Below are 24,619 nucleotides of genomic sequence, written 5' to 3' on the forward strand. Positions count from 1 at the left end.
TCAGTTATTCAAAGGCACTTGGTAACTAATGGAGTGTGGGTGACTGAAGGAGAGGTTGGAAAGGAAGACAACTGCAATGTTTCAAATCTAGAAAACTGGAAGTATAACAGTGCCATTGCCTGAGAAAGAATACCCTGGATGAAGAAGAGAATGAGGACGGTGAAATGAAGCTAGAACAAGGATTCAGAATACAGATACAACTGCTAGACTGCCTAGGTTTTAATCCCATTGCATCCACTTACTAGATGTATGAGCTTGGACAAGTTATTTAACCTCTTTGTGCCTTGATGTCCCCATTTGTAAATATGGATAATAGCATTATTCTGCATCACAGGATGGTTGTGGGTATCGAATAAGATAATGCATATTATATTCTTAGGATGGATACTGGCACAAGGTAAGCGCTCAAAGTGCATTTGCTAATATTATTACTAGACAAAGAGAATTTTAAATGTTTGGGGTACATCCGGGTGGGTATATCTAGCTGAAAGTTGCAAAATAAATCATGGGCCTTTGATAGATATTTGGCTACAAAGGGAGGAGTGAAATAATCCTGGGCAGCACTAATATTTAAAGGAGAAAAAGATAAGGATTCTGATAAAGAGATGAAGGCAATGGTCAGAGACAGAAGAAGATAACTACTGAGGCATGGTATCATGGATGTCAAAATTGTTGTCAATCAATGACTATCAACCAATAAAAACGGGACACAGACAGAACAAAGGGGTATCAGGAAGCTATTGGAGGTGATGGATAGGTTTATTACCTTGATTTTGGTGCATGGGTATATGCATATGTCCAAACACATCAAACTGGATACATTAAATGCATGCAGTTTTTTAACACATGAATTTTACCTCAATAAAGCTGTAAAAATGGGACACCGACATTGGACCTATGTGTATGGGGTTACAGGAGGGGAGGGAAAGAGTATCATCTGGGAAAGAAGACAGATGAAAGAAGAGAGGGTCAAAGACCAATATGGCCAGCTTCTCACCAATATTTGCTAAGGGGAAGCCCTGCCCAACTAGACCTCTGGGTAATCAGTGGACCTGGCCCCTTCCTTTCACCATACTCTAGTCCTCTCTGTCCTGACTGCCAGTCAGAAAACTGCTAACAACATTCTGGGATGATGCTGACTGTTCACCAAGGTCCCAAGTAAAAAGTCATTCAATCAATGGCCATAGACACATCCCAACTGAGATCAGAGAAAAAAAGAGGGTGGGCAGATGAGCACAGCAACCCAGCTATTTGTGATCAGATTTAGTACCGACCTAGCCCAGTGTCCTGGATCTGAGTGAAATATACAGGGCCTTCCTCCATGAGGCTAATCTCATGAGGGTAACATAAGTCACAAGCACTGCTTTCATCACCAACTTTTCACTCTGGCACCCATGGTGAACAAGCTACCATCATTTCCACTGCCCACATCATTGCGCATTCACTTCCTTCTGACCAGCGTACCATCTTCTTTCTGCTGTTCCAGCTCAAAGACTATTTATTTTCTGAAATGTTCCTCACTTGAAACTGCCCTATCTACTGGCATCCTGAGTGGCCTCTTATATTGTCCACTTCATACATTTTGGATGGTATAGCATGCATTTCCTTGTACTGTTATTGGCTCATGCTTGTTGTTAGCATATGGAAATAAATCAGTACAGAATAGTGTTTGGTGTGCTGGGATACGATAGCTCCAAGGAGAGAAGGAAGGGTGGCTCTGAATTTTGTACTGATGTTTCACACTTGAATTGAGTTTGCAATAAGAGTCATAAGTTGGAAAAAACAATAACAGAGTAAACATTGAGTGGCCTGGGGTGAAAATGAGACAAAATGGCTGCCCACTAGACAACTGTCCAGGTGAAGTGAAGGGAGAGGACATGACATCACATGCAGATGAAACATATCTGCCCAGGAACAGACAACAGGAAACTTTCTAATGAGACATGTGTATGTGCATAAGGGCTATATATAATCATGATGCATGAGGTTAAAGGAGGGAAGCCCTGAGTTGATGGTAACCATGAAGAAAGAGGGGCTGTGGCAAAAAAACAAAAAACAAAAAAACAAAACACTCACGTGTTTTCATTAAGTGAATTGCTTTCGAGGTTATTTCTATTTTTTTTTCTCCAATGGGAAATTAGTTTTTATTTTTATTTTTTAATTTTTATTTTATTTTTATTTTTATTATTATTATAATTTCAGTTCTAGGGTACATGTGCATAACGTGCAGGTTTGTTACATATGTATACTTGTGCCATGTTGCTCTGCTGCACCCATCAACTCGTCAGCACCCATCAACTCGTCATTTACATCAGGTATAACTCCCAATGCAATCCCTCCCCCCTCCCCCCTCCCCATGATAGGCCCCGGTGTGTGATGTTCCCCTTCCCGAGTCCAAGTGATCTCATTGTTCAGTTCTCACCTATGAGTGAGAACATGTGGTGTTTGGTTTTCTGTTCTTGTGATAGTTTGCTAAGAATGATGGTTTCCAGCTGCATCCATGTCCCTACAAAGGACACAAACTCATCCTTTTTTATGGCTGCATAGTATTCTGTGGTGTATATGTGCCACATTTTCTTAATCCAGTCTGTCACTGATGGACATTTGGGTTGATTCCAAGTCTTTGCTATTGTGAATAGTGCCGCAATAAACATACGTGTGCATGTGTCTTTATAGCAGCATGATTTATAATCCTTTGGGTATATACCCAGTAATGGGATGGCTGGGTCATATGGTACATCTAGTTCTAGATCCTTGAGGAATCGCCATACTGTTTTCCATAATGGTTGAACTAGTTTACAATCCCACCAACAGTGTAAAAGTGTTCCTATTTCTCCACATCCTCTCCAGCACCTGTTGTTTCCTGACTTTTTAATGATCGCCATTCTAACTGGTGTGAGATGGTATCTCATTGTGGTTTTGATTTGCATTTCTCTGATGGCCAGTGATGATGAGCATTTTTTCATGTGTCTGTTGGCTGTTTGCATGTCTTCTTTTGAGAAATGTCTGTTCATATCCTTTGCCCACTTTTTGATGGGGTTGTTTGTTTTTTTTCTTGTAAATTTGTTTGAGTTCTTTGTAGGTTCTGGATATTAGCCCTTTGTCAGATGAGTAGATTGCAAAACTTTTCTCCCATTCTGTAGGTTGCCTGTTCACTCTGATGGTAGTTTCTTTTGCTGTGCAGAAGCTCTTTAGTTTAATTAGATCCCATTTGTCAATTTTGGCTTTTGCTGCCATTGCTTTTGGTGTTTTAGACATGAAGTCTTTGCCCATGCCTATGTCCTGAATGGTATTGATGGAATGTACCTCAAAATAATAAGAGCTATTTATGACAAACCCACAGCCAATATCATACTGAATGGGAAAAAACTGGAAAAATTCCCTTTGAAAACTGGCACAAGACAGGGATGCCCTCGCTCACCACTCCTATTCAACATAGTGTTGGAAGTTCTGGCTAGGGCAATCAGGCAAGAGAAAGAAATCAAGGGTATTCAGTTAGGAAAAGAAGAAGTCAAATTGTCCCTCTTTGCAGATGACATGATTGTATATTTAGAAAATCCCATTGTCTCAGCCCAAAATCTCCTTAAGCTAATAAGCAACTTCAGCAAAGTCTCAGGATACAAAATTAATGTGCAAAAATCACAAGCATTCTTATACACCAGTAACAGACAAACAGAGAGCCAAATCATGAATGAACTTCCATTCACAATTGCTTCAAAGAGAATAAAATACCTAGGAATCCAACTTACAAGGGATGTAAAGGACCTCTTCAAGGAGAACTGCAAACCACTGCTCAGTGAAATAAAAGAGGAAGCAAACAAATGGAAGAACATACCATGCTCATGGATGGGAAGAATCAATATCGTGAAAATGGCCATACTGCCCAAGGTTATTTATAGATTCAATGCCATCCCCATCAAGCTACCAATGAGTTTCTTCACAGAATTGGAAAAAACTGCTTTAAAGTTCATATGGAACCAAAAAAGAGCCTGCATCTCCAAGACAATCCTAAGTCAAAAGAACAAAGCTGGAGGCATCACGCTACCTGACTTCAAACTATACTACAAGGCTACAGTAACCAAAACAGCATGGTACTGGTACCAAAACAGAGATATAGACCAATGGAACAGAACAGAGTCCTCAGAAATAATACCACACATCTACAGCCATCTGATCTTTGACAAACCTGAGAGAAACAAGAAATGGGGAAAGGATTCCCTATTTAATAAATGGTGCTGGGAAAATTGGCTAGCCATAAGTAGAAAGCTGAAACTGGATCCTTTCCTTACTCCTTATACAAAAATTAATTCAAGATGGATTAGAGACTTAAATGTTAGACCTAATACCATAAAAACCCTAGAGGAAAACCTAGGTAGTACCATTCGAGGTTATTTCATAGTTTATTCCTTGTGAAGTGTGAAGCCAACTGCCTTGGTCCACATTAGATCAAGTTTAAATAATTATATTTTTCTTTCTGAGAGCTAAGCATCACTGTTTTAAGTCTTTTGTGTCTTTTGAAACACAGAAAGCCATGCCTAAGAGGAGTGATCTGACTGGTCAGCATATGCATAACTATTCTTCCCATGATACTATAAATTTCTTTTTTTATAACATCCCCCAAATTAATTTATTTTTATTTATTATTATTTTAAATTTTGTTTTTAGTTGATTCATAATCGTACATATTTATGGGGTACAGTGTGATGTTTCAATACATGTATACATTGTATAATCAGACATTTGCCTTTTTGCTATTGAGTTGAGTTTCTTATATATTCTGAGTATTAACCCCATGTCAGATGTATAGTTTACAAATATTTTCTCCTACATTTTAGGTTGTCTCTTCACTCTGTTATTTCCTTCTCTGTGCAAAAGCTTTTTAGTGTAGTGCAATCCCATTTGTCTATTTTTGCTCTTGTTGCCTGTACTTTTTTTTTTTTTTTTTTTTTTTTTTTTGAGATGGAGTCTCGCTCTGTCACCCAGGCTGGAGTACAGTGGCACGATCTCGGCTCACTGCAAGCTCCGCCTCCCGGGTTCATGCCATTCTCCTGCCTCAGCCTCCCGAGTAGCTGGGACTACAGGCATCTGCCACCACGCCCGGCTAATTTTTTGTATTTTTAGTAGCGATGGGGTTTCACCATGTTAACCAAGATGGTCTCGATCTCCTGACCTCATGATTTGCCCACCTTGGCCTCCCAAAGTGCTGGGATTACAGGTGTTGTTGCCTGTACTTTTAAGCTTTTATCCAAAAAATTCTTTCCAGGACCAGTGCCATAAAGTGTTTCCTCTTTGTTTGTTTGTTTGTTTTTGAGTAATTTTATGGTTTCAGGTTTCACATTTATGTCTTAAACAATTTTGAGCTGATTTTCTTAATTTTTAATTTTATTGGTACATAGAAAGTCTATATATTTGTGGGGTACATGAGATATATTGATACAAGCATACAATGCATAATAATCACATCAGGATAAATGGGGTATACACCACCTAAAGCATTTTCATTCCTTGGTGTTACAGACATTCCAATTATACCATTTTAGTTATTTTTAAAAGGTACGGTAAAATATTGTTGTTTGTAATCACCCTGCTATGCTAATACTAGCTCTTCTTCATTCTATCTAACTGTATCTTTGCAGCCATTAAACATATCCACTTCCCCCACCCCAACTACTATTCTTCCCAGCCTCTGGTAATCATCATTCTGGTCTCTATCTCCATGAATTCAATCGTTTCAACTTTTAACTCCCCCAAATGAGTGAGAACATGAGAAATTTGTCTTTCTGTACCTGGCTTAATTCACTTAACATAATGTCCTCCAGCTCTATCCAGGTAGTTGCAAGTGACAGGACCTCATCTTTTTTATGACTGAATAGTACTATATTGCGTATATGCAGCACATTTTCTTTATCCATTCATCTGTTGATTGACAAGTAGGTTGCTTCCAAATCCTGGCTATTGTGAATAGTGCTGCAATAAATAGGGGAGTGAAGATATTTCTTCAATATAGTAATTTCCTTTCTTTTGGGCACACACCTAGCAGTGAGAATCCTGGATCATATGGTAGTTCTATTTGTAGTTTTTTCAGGACACTCCAACTTGTTCTCTGTAGTGTTTGTACTAATTTACATTCCCACCAACAGTGTACAAGGGTTCCCTTTTCTCCACATCCTTACCAGCATTTTTTATTGCCTTTTGGATACAAGCCATTTTAACTAAGATGAGATGATAACTCATTGTAGTTTTGATTTTCATTTCTCTGATGATCAGTGATGTTGAGCACTTTTTCATATACCTGTTTGCCATTTGTATGTGTTCTTTTGAGAAATGTCTTTGCAGATCTTTTGCCTATTTGATACAGTAATAGATTTTTTTCCTATAGAGTTGTTTAATCTCCTTATATGTTCTGGTTATTAATCCATTGTCAGATGAATAGTGTGCAAATATTTTCTCTCATTTGGTAGGCTGCCTCTTCACTTTGTAGATTGTTTCCTTTGCTATGCAGAAGCTTTTTAATATCATGTGATCCAATCTGTCTATTTTTGTTTTAGTTCCCTGTGCTTGAGGGGTATTACTCAAGAAATCTTTGCCCAGACCAATGTCTTGAAGAGTTTTCCCAATGTTTTTTCTTGGTAGTTTCATAGTTTGAGGTCTGAGATGTAAGACTTTATTTCATTTTGATTTGATTTTTGTATGTGGCAAGAGATATGAGTCTACTTCCACTCTTCTGCATGTGGATATCCAGTTATCTCAGTGCCATTTATTGAAGAGACTGTCCTTTTCCCAATGTACGTGTTTGGCATCTTTGTTGAAAGTGAGTTTGTTGTAGATATATGGGTTTATTTCTGGGTTCTCTATTCTGTTCCACTGGTCTATGTCTGTTTTTATGCCAGTACCATGCTGTTTTGGTTACTACAGCTCTGTAGTATGATCTGAAGTCAGGTAATGTGATTCCTCCAGTTTTGCTCCTTTTGCTCAGGATGGCTTTGGCTATTTTGGGTCTTTTGTGGTTCTAAACATATTTTAGGATTGTTTTTCCTATTTCTGTGAAGAATGCCATTGGTATTTGCATTTAATCTATAGATTGCATTGGGTAGTATGTACATTTTTGCAATATTGATTCTTCCATGAACATGGAGTATATTTCAATTTTTTGTGTTCTCTTCAATATATTGCATGAGTGTTTCATAGTATAAATTGTAGAAGTCTTTCACTTCTTTGGTTAAATTTATTGCTAGGTATTTGATTTGTACCTATGGTAAATGAGATTACTTTCTTGATTTATTTTTCAGATTGTTTGCTGTTGACATACAGCAAGGTTACTGATTTTTGGATGTTGATTTTGTATCCTTCACCTTTACTGAATTTGTTTATCAGTTTTAATAGTTTTTTTATAGTCTTTAGGTTTTCCCAAATATAACATGTCATCTGCAAATAAGGATAATTTGACTTCTTCCTTTCCAATCTGGATGCCCTTTATTTTTTTCTCTTGTCTGATAGCTCTAGCTAGAACTTCTAGTACTATGTTGAATAGCAGTCATGAAAGTGGGCATCCTTGTCTTATTTTAGATCTTAGAGGAAAGGAAAAGATCATTCAGTATGATACTAGCTGTGGTCTGTTGTATGTGACTTTTATTGTGTTGAAATGTATTCCTTGTATATCCAGAGTTTTAGGGATTTTATCATGAATGGATATTGAATGTTATCAAATGTTTCTTCAGCATCAATTGAAATAATCATATGGTTTCTGTCTTTCATTCTGTTGATATTATGTATCACATTGATTGATTTGTATATGTTGAACCATCCTTGCATCTCTGGGATAAGTCCTACTTGGCCATGATGAGTGACCTTTTAAATGTGTTGTTAAATTCAGTTTGCTAGTATTTTGTTGAGGATTTTTGCATCAATATTCCTCAGGAATATTGATTTGTAGTTTTCTTTTTTTTTGATGGGTCTTTATCTGGCTTTGGTATCAGGGTAGTACAGGCCTTAGAATGAATTAGAAATATTCTCTCCTCCTCCATTTTTCACAATACTTTGAGTAGGATTGGGATTAGTTCTTCTTCAAATGTTTGGTCAAATTCAGCAGTGAAACCATCAGGTCCTGGGCTTGTGTTTCTTTGCTGGGAAATTTTTATTACAGCTTTGATCTCATTACTTGTTATTGGTCTATTTAGGTTTCGGATTTCTTCATGGTTCATTCTTGGTAAGTTGAATGCATCTAGAAATTTATTCATTTCTTCTAGATCTTTCCATTTATTTAAATATAATTGCTCTTAGTAGACTGTAATGGTCCTTTTAATTTTGAGGCATCAGTTGTAGTTTCTCCTTTTTAATCTCTGATTTTATTTATTTATGCCTTCTCTCTTTTTGTCTTAGTCTGTCTAAAAGTTTGTTGATTTTGATCTTTTCTGAAATCCAACTTTTCATTTCATTGATCTTTTCTATTTTTTGTTTCAATTTCATTTCATTCTGCTCCAATCTTTATTATTTCTTCTACTAATTTTGTGTTTTGTTTGCTTTTGCTTTGGTAGTTCATTAAGATGCAACATTAGGTCATTTATTTGAAGTTTTTCTACTTTTTTGATGTAAGCACTTATAAACTTTCCTCTTAGTAGTGCCTTCCTTGTATCCTAGAAATTTTGGTGTGTTTTGTTTCCATTTTCATTTGTTTTGAAAAATTTAAAAATTTTCTTCTTAATTTCTATAGGTTCATGTATCTCAAGATATGAGATATTATCCCATTATTCTTTCAGGAGCATATTGTTTACTTTCCATGTGTTTGTTTAGTTTCCAAAATACCTCTTATTATTTATTTCTGGTTTATTCCATTGTGTTTGGAGAAGATGCAGAGTCTCTGTCCAGGCTGGAGTGCAGTGGGACGATTTGGACTTTTTGTATCAAATTATAAACAAAACCTAAAGCCATGTCAGGCCAAGCATGAAATCACGCACCCTGACACTTAAAGAATAAACTATGTTCCAGCCGGGCGCAATGGCTCACGCCTGTAATCCCAGCACTTTGGGAGGTGGAGGTGGGCGGATCACGGGGTCAGGAGATCAAGACCATCCTGGCTAACATGGTGAAACCCCATCTCTACTAAAAATACAAAAAAAAAATTAGCTGAGTGTGATGGTGGGCACCTGTAGTCCCAGCTACTAGGGAGCCTGAGGCAGGAGAATGGCGTGAATCCAGGAGGTGGAGCTTGCAGTTAGCCAAGATCACACCACTGCTCTCCAGCCTGGGCGACAGAGCGAGACCACGTCAAAAAAAAAAAAAAAAAGAGAGAGAGAGAGAGAATAAACTATGTTCCTACTGTCATGAGGTTATTCTTTTTCTCTAGCAGCTAAACAAGCACTGGTCTTGAGATAAGCAATGTTAAAGCAAATTCAGTTTCACTGTATGCTAACTAGCCCCCAGCCACTCTTCTTTTGATTGGACAAAAGACTGATTTCAGTAACTTTTCCTGATAAAAAGGGCACCAACCATGGACTGGTCCTGGTGGGTTTACAGAGGCTGCACACTTGAGTGCCTTGATGTCGCTGCTTCACCTTTTGACATATAGGACCTAACTGTAATACATTTACATGTTAAGTCTCCACCTTAAAATGAACATGAGTTGTATGTTGCATGCATGTTTCATCAATATGTACATGTCAGGACCACCTTCATATATATTCATATCACCTCTTATAACCTGTTAACTATATATGCTTAGCTAATCCATTCAGCATAAAGCTCCTACTCCAACCCTTCCTTCCATGTGCCTGTCTCTGGTCTTTGCTGATGGTTATTCTTCCCAGCCTGTGATATGACCACTTTGCAGGCTCTAACCTGTAAAATAAATAGTCTCCTTTTCTAAATTTATAGATCTTGTATGATTTTTAAGTTAACAGTAGGGGCCGGGCGCGGTGGCTCAAGCCTGTAATCCCAGCACTTTGGGAGGCCGAGACGGGTGGATCACGAGGTCAGGAGATCGAGACCATCCTGGCTAACACGGTGAAACCCCGTCTCTACTAAAAAATACAAAAAAAAACTAGCCGGGCGCGGTGGCGGGCGCCTGTAGTCCCAGCTACTCGGGAGGCTGAGGCAGGAGAATGGCGTGAACCCGGGAGGCGGAGCTTGCAGTGAGCTGAGATCCGGCCACTGCACTCCAGCCTGGGTGGCAGAGCGAGACTCCGTCTCAAAAAAAAAAAAAAAAAAAAAAAAAAAAGTTAACAGTAGGGAAAGACTTTTTCCTGAAGATGGGTCTTAGGGTGTTGATTTGGTGGGGTGCTTTCGCTTTGCTTCTGTATAAGCACAATAAAGTAGTCTCTGTTTAATTTCTTCAGCTATAATCAATATCAATAGTGTCTGCAAGTGCCTCAGTACCCTAGGCTGTGGGTATTTGTAGAGGCGGTGGTGTGGCTTTGCTGGTAATGATGCTGCTGGGTAGGTCAGGGATGTGCAAAGTGTGGCAGTTCCACCAGTCGTGGAAATGGCTTCCCCACTGGGCAGGGTGGCTTGTTCCTTGAAATGCAGGGCACCGCATATACATAGGCTTGGATGTCAAAGTCACAGCTGCTCTACTGGGTCTAGGCTCCAAGCAACTGGGGTGTGGCATTGCAGCCACTTGTGTGAGTATGATGGAATAACAGTGGGGCCTCAGAAAGGGGGAGATACAGTGGCTATTGGCCCCAGAGCAAGATGCATTCTAGCAGTGGCTCCAGTCTCAAGATAGTGCTGTGAGGGAGGGTACACCATGTGGGCTCCTCCTCTGGAACAACGCAGCCGCATGGACTCCAGGCAGCTCCCTAAACTGGGCTCAGTGTCTGTAAGGACTGTGGGACTCTGCTGTAGCAAGGACTGCAGGTGTCAATGGCAGTAATGAGGGCTGCTGAGTATCTTCTGTTTATATTTTCCCCATGATGAGAAGCCCATGCTGTCTTTGAGCCAGTATCGGCAAGAGAGACAGGGTCACGGAGCCAGGGGGCTTCAATTCCCTCTCTACACTGCCATTATGAGTTTCCCTGCTCCACAGGGAATATTCATCAGTCCCTTGCTATATTCTGGTGTTCTCCCTTAGATACTCTAGTTGAAGTGTAGTCGTGTAATTTTTGTTTTTGAACTTTTTGTGGAGGGGATGAGTGTTAGGTACCCCTAATCAGCCATCGATCTTGGTGATGTCACTCTGAGTATGCATTTCTTGAAAGCACTAACTGGATATTTCAATTTGATTGTGAGGCATATGATTAGTAGTCAAAAATACTTAGAAAATTGAACAGAACTAAATAGAGCTAATCATTTGCTGAAACTCTGTCATCAATGAATTGTTCTTGATAGATACTACTTGTAGCTGCTTTATTTATTTGCAGCTCCATCGTAAATGGTAGCATTTCTGGTGATTCCTCAAAGGCAAAGTGGGGTAGTAGAAAGAGTAGCTTTGGGAACAGGAGGTATTTGTGTCAGTTCAGGCTCAGCTGAGTGACCTTGAACATGTCACTTCAGACTACATGATCTTGAAACTCTCTACAATTCCATTCTGTGAATGAAGTAAGCTATGTTTACTGAAAGTTAGCACAGATACATGAGAGTAGGTAACTCAGTTTTTCACTTTGGCCAGTATGATGCCATGCAGTCATTCTATCCTTTTCTCTCAATTTAAACTAAATGACTTATTTTCTTGATTTGATTGACAAAATCCTTTGGTTTCACCTAGAAGTTTGACTTTGGAATGGGAATCAAAGCAAATAATAGAATTATCATGATATCACATCATTAAACCTATTTGTCATATAAGGAAACTGATGCTTCAACAAGGTGAATGACCTTCCCAAGGTCGTTCAGTCTGAATTATTAACCACTATGTGCTAGTGGGTGCTTAATACATTTTTTTAAATGAATAAATGACATTAGCCAGTAGGTGATCTGAGCAGCATGGCTTCAACTAGTGGGAGTAGGAGTAATACTAGCTACCTTTTATTGAGTACTTACTAGATATTATGAACTCTTCTGAGTAATATGCATGTATTATTTCATTTGATTCTCACTGTAACACCATGAAATAGACTTCATTATCATTATCATTCCTAGTTACAAATGAAGAAATTGGGGTTTGGAGAGATTAAATTATTTGTCCAAGGAAACACATCTAATAAGTGGCTGACTTCAAAGTCTATGGTCTTTCTACCACTGCAGGCTATCTATAAATAGCAGGATGGCTTTTATAATTTTCTCCTTGAATTTCTGCTTTCCTATTAAGTGTTTGAGATTTACAGGTTAGACATTTTATGTTCCTTCTCCATGATCCAGTCACCTTTTTCCAGGCCCTCTGTGTCCCCCTCCACACTGTGTAATCTCAGCCTGAGACAAAAAATCAGATAGGAGGAGGAGTAAATGAAGTGTCCTGTTGCTGATTTTCTATAATCTCAACATAAACACTTACCAGTGTTGTTGAGATTTAATCTCTCTAGCTCATCTGTGAGACCAATTTTAATTTTGAGCCATCTGCTACAGACAAATGAGTAATTATGGAAGAGCCCAGAGGGGCGGGCCATGGGGAGAAGGTTGGCTTAGCCTCTTTTCACCTGCTTGCATTGACGCAAGTGACCAAGAAAGAAAATTACTTGGGTGGGTTGTTGATACAGAGGCCAGAAACTCTACCTCCCTGTTGCTCAAATCTTTAGACTCTAGTGAAAAAGGAAGGATGACTTTGAGGTCATGCAGATTGCCTGGCAACAGACGGGAGAGCATTGCCATCAGGGCCAGGCAGAAGGAGGTAATCTTAGAACTAAGTTGGCTTGTTTACCAGCCTCTTCCTCTCACTCCACTGGTGGTGCCTTGTGAGGAGTACCATTTGCCAGCTGGTCTCTCCATACCATACGACATGCTAAGTCAAATGGATGGAGTAAAGCTGAAAATAATAGCTATTGATCTCTGTGTATCATTTTTCAAACCTTTGTTTCAAAAGACTTGGACGTATCTTAACCTTATTTCTTTCTCACAATAGGTTTCTGGATTAGGTAGGGCTAGGTATTGTTAGCTTCATTTTGCAGATGGTGAAGTTGAGCTACAGAAAGATTCTGTGACTTGCCCAAGGTCACAGTGTTAGCTACAAGCTGGTTTGCACCATGAATGGTGAATTAGAGTCTGTCACTCTGTCTTGTAGGCCAGTGGCTTCTAAGCTGTGCTCACTCCTCAGGGGCCAAGGAGGTGTGGGAGTGGAAGAGTGTGCGCGCGCGCGTGTGTGTGTGTGTGTGTGTGTGTGTGTGGGTGAGAATGAGAGAGAGAGAGAGAGAGAGAGAGAAAATGAACAAGTGGGTTTGAAACCCAACCTGCACTTAAACTAGGGAAGCTCTGCTTGGGTCTGTTTTGCATCTGAGTGGGTTTTCATTTAATGAAATACTCTATTGCTGAAAATGTTTGAGAACCACTTGTTTAGACAAGTATTTCTCATAGAGAGTATAGTGGGTTGAACTGTGTCCCCCAAAACATATGTTCAAGTCTTAACTCTTGGTACTTGTGGATATGACCTTATTTGGAGGAAGGATCTTTGCAGATTTAATCAAGTTAAGATGAGGTCATCCTGGATTAGGGTGGGCACTAAATTGAATGACTGGTATCTTCATAATAAAAAGGAGAGGAAGATTTAGATACAGAGACACAGAAGAAAGCTACAGAGACGGAGAAGAAAGATACAGAGGAGAACTCTGACAACAGAGGCAGAGATTGTAGTGACGCAGCTATAAGCCAAGGTACGCAGAAGATTATCAGCAACCACCAGAGACTAGCAGAGAGGCATGGAACAGATTCTCCCTCCAGAAGAAAATCATGCTGATACATTCTTATCAGACTTCTGACCTCTTGAGCTGTGAGAGAAGACATTTTTGTTGTTTTAAGTGACCCAATTTGTGGTAATTTATTATGGCAGCCCTAGGAAACAAATACAGAGAGGTACATGGACCTCTTACCTAGAAACAGGTGGAGGCGCATTTGTTAAAATTCTAATTTCAGGCCTAAACTCCAAGATTCTGATTCCGTAGGTATGTAGTGGGGCTCAGAAATCTGCATTTTGACAAGTTTCTCATGTGCACAACAATTGATTTAGAGCTGGTTTTGAGCATGCACAGACATGAGTCTCCTCTCTGAATTGCGATTGGATTTGCTCTCCCTGATGGCAGTACTCCTCTAGTGGTTTCCACAGTCAGTGGTTCAAAGGTAGCAAGCATAATAGACCAGAAATAGTGGGCATTAGACCTTATGTTGTCTCAAGAATTTTGAATTCTGAGACCAATTTCAGATGATTTACCCAACAAAAATCACAAATTTCTCAGGTTGTGAAAATCTACCCCTAAGTAAATAGGCCACAGTGATTAGGGAGTGGGCCAAGAGGGTCAGATTTCTGGCATAGCAAGACCACAGAGTAACATATAATGTACACATATACAGACATACATAGACACACACACCCCTGTTTGGTGCAGAAAATTCTACCTGATACAGTATGATCATCTTTTTAAAGATTTCATCTTATTAAAAATGAAGGTCTCCATATCAAAGTTGATCCTTGAAGTTACTGTCAGTCCCTTATGCCCAGCCCCTGACCTTTGTCTGAGATGATAGACTAAAAGAGGGGGAAGAGCACAAGAGTCTGGGATAAGGACAGAGCAGACAGCTTCTTACTGCTAGCCTGGAGCTAAAGCCCTTGCCCAGTAAAGCCAAGGAAGGCAGTGGTTTATCTTCCCAAGAGTGATGGAGGTCGACTGTGCCCAATCTCCTGGAGAGATAAGGGAGGGACTCGGTGAAAAAGAACAGTTGTTTGAATTCCATGTGTGGGAGAAAGGCCTTCCTGAAAATGGCTTGTCCATCTGGACCAAAGGTCCTTCAGAAGGTCTGTTTGCTCACATCCCTGACGGCTCCCAGGTAAACAAACTTCGTTTCTATCTCTCAGAAAGACGGGGCTCCAGTACTGTGACAGTTATAGTTACTGACGTATGACTTATCACAGCGATTGTCAGAGCAATGGAAGAAAATGAAATTTAGCAGAGGCTCATGGTGGGGGTTAGAAGGAGAGAGGAGAAAGGGAGGAGAAGGCTGCTGAAGAGACTTGTGAATGGAGCTGCTAACTTTGTGGGTTTGTACATACAGTGTGATATCTAAGTATGGACAAAGTAGGTCTTATATGGGGAATGTGTATGAAAGGGTCCCGATAAAAACCTGCCTGAGCCAGGTAGCTTTACCCAGGTTCCATAGGATTGACTTTCCACTGTCAGTGGGTTCATTCCTGTAAAGTTAATACTACCTTTCCCCAGGGAGGTCATGCCTTTGCTTGCACTTTAGTATAAGTTTGCCTAGTGTCTTTCTTCTTGACTGGTAGAGTCTCAGCATTCACTAGAGCATGGAGGAAAGATGGAGGAAATGAGGGCCATCAAATGAGAACCTGGCCCACTTTCAAAACTCAGGCAGAGCTGGCATTACTAGCCTCCTTCTTGGAAACTTCTCTGTGATCTCCTCATTCCCAAAACAGTAATGAAGTTAAATCAAGTTGAATATGAAAGTCCAGAGGGTCTTGTTCAATCAGCAAGCCATATGCTTTTCTGGAAAATTCACTTAACTCTTTTATGTTCCTCAGCAAACATTTGTATATCACCCATCATGTACTAGGCACTGGGTTAAGTACTGATGAGGGAAACATGGAAACCATTGAGCATTAGATTTTTGCCTCACATTTGAGAAGCAATCTAATTATAGAGATCAGACATTTACACAAGTAAGGCTAGCCAATAATACAAAATGATATGTGAGTGGTGTCAAGTGAAGGGAAGAGCCAATGGGCTGCAGATTCTCAGAGGTGGGGAAGGTCATTCTGGAGTAGGGTAGCTGGGTAAGCCTTAGTGTAGAATAGCACATTAAATCACCCAGGCACTTGGCAGGGCTCTGGGGAAATGGGGAATAAAGCATATCAGTTTTAATGGGGATGGTGAGGTGGACTGAGTCAAGTCAGGAACATATTCATACCTCTCTGCTTTGCTAGTCATCCAAATCCTTCAGGTCCTTCCTTTCCAGAGGGCTGATATATCCTCCATTGATCTACTTTGTCTCAGAACTTCTGTGCTGGGAATCCTGACTTACTCAGACTGCTAGGGAAGCAGTGTGGCTTAGTGGTTAAGAGAGTGTGTTCAAGAGCTAGGATGCCTGGGTTCGAATGCTGGCTCTCACATTTACTAGCTATGATCTTGGACAATTGAACTTATCATCCTGTGACTCAAATTTTCTTATTTATTTATTTATTTTTTTTTTTTGAGAGACAGTGTCTCTCTGCCACCCAGGTTGGAATACAGTGGCACGATCTTGGCTCACTGCACCCTCCGTTTCCTGGGTTCAAGCGATTCTCCTGTCTTAGCCTCCTGAGTAGCTGGGATTACAGGCCTGTGCTACCACACCCAGCTAATTTTTGTATTTTAAGTAGAGACCAGGTTTCTCCCAGGCTGGTCTTGAACTCCTGAGCTCAAGTGATCTGCCCACCTCGGGTAAATCCCAAAGTGCTGGGATCACAGGTATGAGCCACTGTAGCCGGCCTCAATTTTTCTTATGGTAAAATAGGGATGATAATAATACTGTCTACCTAATAGAGTTGCTAAGAGGATTGAATGGGATAAGCCATGTCAGATACTTAGCACAGTGTGGGTTGTATGTTACTCATTCATTAAATAAACATTTATGAAGTGTTGGTGATGTACCAATAACTTTTCTAGTGATGTAATACAGCAGTGAACGAGAGAGTCCTACTCTCTTGATACTGTGTTAAATGCTGATGGCAGAGGGGGATTCAGGCCCTTTACTCAAGGAACTTTTATTATAACATAGTGTCTTTGCTTTCTGCTCCATTTATTACAATTCTTAGTCTGTGAGTTATAATTAAGTTTATTTTCATTCTTTTTTTGTTTGATTAGGCAAATATGAAAGCTATGAATTTCTTTTAAATTCAGCTTTGGCCGTATACCATTAGATTTTATGCTGAGTGTTTCTATTATTACTATTTCTAAGAAATTTGCAATTTTGGGTTTGTTATGTATTATTTCTACTTTTTGGAAAGCGTTGAGGTATTCCAATTTTGATGATTCAGTATTTTTTTTGTCCCTACTATGTGCCTAATTCTGTGTTCCTAAAGAAGAGAGACAGTGAAGAGAGACCTCTCTGACTTGAGGGGTGTTTAGAAGGGGCTAGGGGAATACAGGACTGGAAAGACCATTGCATGAGGGCATTGAGGTGCCAAGCTTCATGGATTGGTTTCTTTTCTAATGAGGAGACATTGTAGTTATTGAAAATGTTGGGGTACAGAAAATAATTCCCCAAAATATGGCACTTAAGCATGCTGAGTGCTTTGAAAAATGGAAAGACCACTGGGCACAGTGACTCCCACCTGTAAGCCTAGCACTTTGTGAGGCTGAGGTGGGCGGATTGCCTGAGCTCAGGAGTTCGAGACCAGCCTGGGCAACACGGTGAAACCCTCTCTCTACTGAAATAAAAAAATTAGCTGGGCATGGCGGTGTGTGCCTCTAGTCCTAGCTACTTGGGAGGCTGAGGCAGGAGAATTGCTTGAACCCAGGATGTGGAGATTGCAGTGAGCTGCCACTGCACCACTGCACTCCAGCCTGGGTGACAGAGTGAGACTCCAAAAAAAAAAAAAAGGAAAGTGGAAAGACTTCAAAAATAAGCCTCAAAACTGAGCTCTCTCTTTCTGACCTTTGTCCACTTCCCTGTCTCTCTGATCCTTTTTAAGGATACACCCTGAGAGACTCTGTAACTTCCTTATCTGAGTAAAGAAGCTTTCCAAAAGAAATGCAGTTGTCTTAAGACTCCCTCCCTAGAAATCTAATCAAATAACCAAGAAAGATCAACCACGGAGAAGAGACAGGCGGTCATCACCATGACCCAATGGACTTTTCATGTATTTGTCTGAGGGCAGCTCCAAGAGATTACCTAGGGGACTTTATCTGCATAATAAGAAAACATAAAGTCGGGAAAGGACACCCTTTTTAACAAATGGTGTTGGGGTAATTGGCGAGCCACATGTAGGAGAATGAAACTGGATCCTCATCTCTCACCTCATACAAAAATCAACTCAAGATGGATTAAGGACTTAAACCTAAGACCTGAAACTCTAAAAATTCTAGAAGATAACATTGGAAAAACCCTTCTAGATATTGTCTTAGGCAAGGATTCCATGACCAAGAATCCAAAAGCAAATGCAATAAAAATAAAGATCAATTGCTGGAACTTAATTAAGCTAAAGAGCTTTTGCACAGCAAAAGGAACAGTCAGCAGAGTTAACAAAGAACTCACAGAGTGGGAAAAAAATCTTCACAATCTATACATCTGACAAAGGACTAATATCCAGAATCCACAATGAAAATCTCAAGCAAATCAACAACAACAAAAACAATCCCATCAAAAAGTGGGCTAAAGACATGAATAGACAATTCTCAAAAGAAGATATACAGATGGCCAACAAACATATGAAAAAATGCTCAACATCACTGATGATCAGGGAAATGCAAATCAAAACCACAGTGTGATACCACCTCACTCCTGCTAGAATAGCCATAATCAAAAAATTAAAAAAATAGTAGATGTTGGCGTGGATGCAGTGAACAGGGAACACTTCTATGTTGCTGGTGTGAATGTAAACTAGTACAACCACTATGGAAAACAGTATGGAGATTCCTTAAAGAACTAAAAGTAGAACTATCATTTGATCCAGCAATCCTACTACTGGGTATCTACCCAAGGGAAAAGAAGTTATTATATGAAAAAGATATTTGCACATGCATGTTTATAGCAGAACAATTCACAATTGCAAAAACGTGGAACCAACCCAAATGCCCATCGATCAACTAGTGGATAAAGAAACTGTGGCATATATATACCATGGAATACTACTCAGCCATAAAAAGTAATGAATTGGCCAGGCGCGGTGGCTCACGCCTGTAATCCCAGCACTTTGGGAGGCTGAGGAGTGTGGATCACGAGGTGAGGAGCTCAAAACCCTCATGGCTAACACGGTGAAACCCTTTCTCTACTAAAAATACAAAAAAATTAGCCAGGCATGGTGGCAGGTGCCTGTAGTCCCAGCTACTTGGGAGGCTGAGGCAGGAGAATGGCATCAACCCAGGAGGTGGAGCTTGCAGTGAGGCGAGATCACACCACTGCACTCCAGCCTGGGCGACTGAGTGAGACTCTGTCTCCAAAAAAAAAAAAAAAAAAAGGAATTAATTAATGGCATATGCAGCCACCTGGATGAGACTGGAGACCATTTTCCTAAGTGAAGTAATTCAGGAATGGAAAAACAAACATCGTGTGTTCTCACTCATAAGTGGGAGCTAAGCTATAAGGATGCAAAGGCATAAGAATGACACAATGGACTTTGGGGACTCAGGAGGCAAGGGTGGGAAGGGGGAGAGGAATAAAAGACTACAAATAGGCTGTAGTATATACTGCTCAGGTGATGGGTGCACCAAGATCTCCCAAATTTCCACTAAAGAACTTACTCATGTAACCAAACATTACCTGCTCTGCAATAATCCATGGAAATTAAAAAAAAAAAAAAGACAGCATTAGTTCTTGTGCAGTTTCACCCCTCACTTTTCCTTAACTTCTTGGCACCATCCAGAGTCCAAAGATAATCATTTATATAATAATGTTTGCCTCCCAGGTCCATACATTTCTCCCCTATGAAGAGAGTATTTATGTCTCAAACATCTAACATTTCTTTGAGCCTCAAACTTTGTGCACGGTTCCCATGTCCATATGCCTGTTAATAAATTTTGTATGCCCGTTTCTCCTATTCATCTGCCTATTGTGAGTTCATTTTCAGTCAACCTTTAGACGGCAGAAGGGAAGCTGCAAAAGGATGCACAGGAATGACAGGCTCATAATGCTATTTTAGGGAGAATAAGGCAGCATTATTGCTCGGGATTTGAGAGAGGGGAACATGCTAGAGACAAGGAGACTGGTTAGAAGAGCTTCATATTAATCTAGGACAGCAGTTCTCAAACTTGATTGCACATGAGAATCTTCTGGAGGGCTTGTTGGGGCCCCATCCCAGAGTTTCTGATTCAACAGGGCTGTGGCGGAGGCCTGAGAATTTGCACTTCTAACAAGTTCCCAGGTGATGCTGATGCTGCTAGTCAAGGGACCACACTTTAGGAACCACTCATCTAAGAGAGAGATGTTGAGAGCCAGAGTCAGACTGGTGAAAGATGAACTAGAGAGGAGAGAAATTATATGAAAGATATTTGGAAGGAAGGAACCACAGGACTCGGGGATTGAACATGGGGGCAAGGGAGACAGACAAATAAAAGATGACTTCAGAGTATCAAACCTAGGTGCCTTGGAAGATATGAGAATCACAGAGGCAAAACCCCAAACATCTAGAGGTGGAATGCAGTCACTTGACAGGTACTGGGAAAATATACGAGGCCTTATTCCATAAGCATCTGCACTATGGCACTCAAGTTTAAAGGCCTCCTGTATTGTCTTCAGAGAGAGGCTGATGAGAAGCAGAAAGCCCAAGTCTGTATTTTGTCTCTTCTTTTCTAGAATATAATCTTTGAGTAGAGGAGGAAACTGAAGATAGAAAGCAGGGTGTACGAAGGTTAGAAGGGGCTTGAATAGTCTGGAAACAAAGAACACATCATTGGGTTGCTAAGTACATTGAGTGAGTACTGAATGTATATGGGCAAACACTTATAAGGAAAAGGTAAATCAGTAAAACTCAGCATGGGCCACGTAGGGTAGCTCTGGATGCTACCTGAGATCACTGGTGCAATTTCCGAGATAGGGTTTCTCAATTCCAGACCACCTAACCTTCCCTAGTTTCAGGGCTTCTGATTTGGTGCCCTGTTGTTCCTGGCTATTTCCCAGCCTGTAAGAATTTCTCTTACCTGCTTCTCTCCACTGGGCCGCCTGTAGCTGAGCAGAAGCTCCACAGCGCCCACCACTTCCTTGCGTATGGCATAGAGCAATGCATCACCCACATACACACTGTGGTTCAGCAGTAGCTCCATGATCTCCAGGTTCTCGTTCTCAATGGCAATGAGCAGGGCACTCCGGCCCAGGGGGTCCATGCAGTTGATGTTGACATTATAGTAGATCTCAGCCTCCTGAAGGGCCTGCTTCACGGTGGCATAGTCCCCCTTCTCCACAGCATTGAGGAAGGCCTTCTCCTCCGCAGAGAGCTCTGTCTCAGCCCTCACAATTTGCAGGGGGATGCGGTCTCTGTACGGTGAGTAGTTGACCTTTTTGTAGTACAGCTGGGCCATGGTTCATAGCAATTTAGAAAGCTGAGTGAGAAAACAGAGAAAGACCAAAAATATCCTTAGATACCTGGAGGTCTCAAGTGGCCAGTTATGGAGGCAGCCCTGCTAAAGGGTTAGAAAATCCTAAACTACTTCAATGACACAATCTTTTTTCCTCTTACAAAGAAGTATAACAGAAAAAGCCCAGGCTTTGGGGTCAGGAAGACCTGGGCTTAAATCCTGGTTTTATGACTTACCAGTTCTGTGGCCTTAAGTAAGTTACTCAAGCCCTCTGTGCTTTATTTATTATTACTAAGGTTATCAATCTTAATAATATTACTAGCATTTATCATTTAGTGACGGCTTACTGTGTGCCAGGTCCTGTGCTACAGAATAATTCCTACCTCATAAAGCTATTGTGAGAGTTAAATAAGATATACATTATCAAAGCAACCGGCATTGGGTAAACCTCCTACGACATGACATAAGCTAGTTCCCACCTTCCTTCTCTTGTGGTGCCTGAGAATACTCACGGTAACACTTCTGGTTAGTGATGCAAAGGTGGAAATCATCTTTGGTCAATTTCCTTCAGGCTCTAGGTCTCTGGTCCTATGCTAATTTTCAAGATTACATTTGCAACTGTCCCAGATGCACATCCTGCATTGAAATCCTATTTCAGTTCTAACTACAACCCTGCTTCTTGCTGCTGCTCACTGGGGGAAGGGGTATTGACTCCAATAGGCCAAAGCTAACTGCAAAAGATAAGCATGTACTCTCTGTGCCCTCTCATGATTCTTTCCTCTGCCGTCTCAAATGAAAAGCTAACAGATCTGAGAATCCGTTTGATTAAATTCTGATAAGTGAATGGTCTGTTTTATTTGTATCATACCTAAATCCAGGTTATATTTAATTGAGTTCATTTTAAAGTAAAAACCTACTTATTGAGCTCCTACAATGTGTTTAAACTTTCTCTGGGAGATGAAGGTAAAAAGACAGCCTTTGTCTTCAATCACATAGAATGAATCACAGTATAGAGCTCTTGCCTCATGGTTTACAGATAAAATTTATACACATTCCTCATTAACTCCCTGTAGTATCCCTGTGAGATGGGAATGATTATCCTCTCCAAGGGAGAAAATGAGGCTCAGATCTATTGGGTGTTGGCTCCACTTTTCCTCTCATCCCTGATGCCTCCAGGCCCCTCTGGAGACTGAGTTTGGATGGACCTATTCCAATTACTTAACTGTTTTTCCAGCTAAAGGACATGGAAATGTGATAAAGAGCCTCTTTTCTCACCTTCTGGTTGTAAGAAAAGATAAAGACATGAAGCTTCCACAAACATTTACCTCAGTCTTCCAGGTAATGACATCCCTGCTTTGGCAGAGGGAGAGGCATATCTTATATCAAGTGGCATTTGCAATTCACATGCTTGTGACCCTCTGGGAAATTAGTATTTGAAGGTGAGTGTTGCCTCTTGCCCTGAGCAGGTCCAAATGACAAATTTCTCTCCACATCTAAACCCCAGGAGAACAGGGTGCTGTTTCACTGCCTCAAGAAGCACTGATACATTCTTTCACTACTTTCAAGTAAAGTGAAAGTAGTGAAAGTGGCTAAAGGAAAGCAGCACTTATATTTGCCAATACACCGCACAAAACTTTAATGATACTAATTGTAGACTGCCTCCCTGCCTTTACCTTGTAAACAAACATGAGTTGGAGAGAGAAGGGATAGTGTGACCTCCTAAAGTGAGGATCAACAACCCAATTAGCTTCTATTTATTTAATCAGTACAAACACACTGAGAGCCTCTATTGTGTCTAGCACTCTGCTAGCCCCTGCTGGGGGACAGGAAACAACACAACCCTGCTCATTGAAGGCTGGAGGTCTCACAGAAAGTTTCATAAAGATGGTAGCTCTTAGACTAATCCTTGGAGGATGAATTAAACATGAAAGTGTGGGGGTAGTCCAGGCACTGCCGAGTACAACAAGAAAGATGATGAGACCAGTTATGGCCTAGTTGGGTGATGGGTTGGGGGGAATGTGAGGGGTCTTATTTTTTCAACTTAATAGAATAAAGGGATTAGAAGTGAGCTAACATTCCAAGGCAATAGCTCATAATCTTGGTATCCCCATCTGAAAAATGGTCTTGAACACTTGCTACCCATTTGCCATTTAAGAGGCTACCATGGAAGAAAAGGCTAGATGTCCTTTCAGATGGTGTCACTGGTGGTGTTATTGCTACAGGAAGCATTACTGCTACAGGAAGATCTGCAACTCCTTTAGTAAGGCACAGTTGTGGGGGAAGCAGAAGAATATTGCATCCCAGGGAAAGGTGAGAATGAAGGAAACTAACTAAATTGGTGCCCTATGATGTGCCAGGCACTATGCCAGAAGCCGGGGCAATAAAGTTATAAAAATTATCATTAGTTTTGAATATTTAACATGGCCCAGGCATGGTGCCAGGTACTAGAGTGGCACTATTACTACCACTGCCTCTAATGGTAATCATAATGAAGGCAACAAACAGTACCGTTCATTGAATTCTCACTATGTGCCAGATGCATGGGTTAAAGTAGTGAAGAGAGACAACAGTAAAATCATGCTAATCTGTAATTTGAGGCAAGTATAATTTGATGATATATAGTCAGTTCAAAGTCCAGTTTTAATTTTCATCTCCTGCAGTTGGAATTAGTCTGGTCTATACAATTTTCCAGTGGTCTCTGTTATAAGAGGCCTTAATAGTATTCCTCTTTAGAAAAAATAAATCTACAAGGGTTTGCCTGAGATTGTACCATTAGAGTCACTCTTGCTAAAACTACCCCTGGATGAAATAATAAATCACATGGCTAAACACGAGTAATATATTAACATGAATTCCTTCATTAGGAACATTGCTGTGTCTTTGGAATTAAAGCAATGTCTGGCTAAAAGAATGGGGGTGAAGTGATGGAGGGTAAAGGAAAGGTCTGTTATCCAGCCTTGGAAATCTCTGTTAAGTAGTCATGCCCACCTCTATACTATGAATAGAGAATAATGCAAAAATGGATTTCCTGCATTGTCTGTTGACATGCAGGCTCATAGCTGTCTAATGACTTGCCTAATTCTTTGCCCTTTTCCAATCCCCCCAGCCGCAGCCACCTGACCCTCACTCATAGGTTTAGCCTCAGCCTCACTCCAGGCTCAGAGGCCAATCCTTTCTCTGCATGCTTGCTGTTAGGCCTACTGTGCCATCATTCTGAGAATAAGTAGCTAGTGATGGAGTTTCTGGTATCTTTTAAGAATGTATTATTTGGGGATCCATGCCAAGATGGCCGAATGGGAATAGCTCCAGCTTCCAGCTCC

At 40.6% G+C, this 24,619-nt stretch overlaps 1 protein-coding gene across 2 annotated transcripts in view; it reads right to left on the reverse strand.

Moving 5' to 3' along the window:
• TRPC5 (transient receptor potential cation channel subfamily C member 5) overlaps positions 1 to 24,619 on the reverse strand; it is a 329,816-nt gene that overhangs the window by 179,403 nt on the left and 125,794 nt on the right. For both annotated transcript variants that reach the window (XM_005594398.5, XM_045384482.3), the window contains one exon: positions 20,925 to 21,323. In XM_005594398.5, the coding sequence (XP_005594455.1) occupies positions 20,925 to 21,302 (378 nt within the window). In that variant the 5' untranslated portion in view covers positions 21,303 to 21,323. The remainder of the gene's footprint in view (positions 1 to 20,924; positions 21,324 to 24,619) is intronic.

The sequence above is a fragment of the Macaca fascicularis genome, chromosome X (assembly GCF_037993035.2).
Source record: "Macaca fascicularis isolate 582-1 chromosome X, T2T-MFA8v1.1".
NCBI classification, from domain to species: Eukaryota; Metazoa; Chordata; class Mammalia; order Primates; family Cercopithecidae; genus Macaca; species Macaca fascicularis.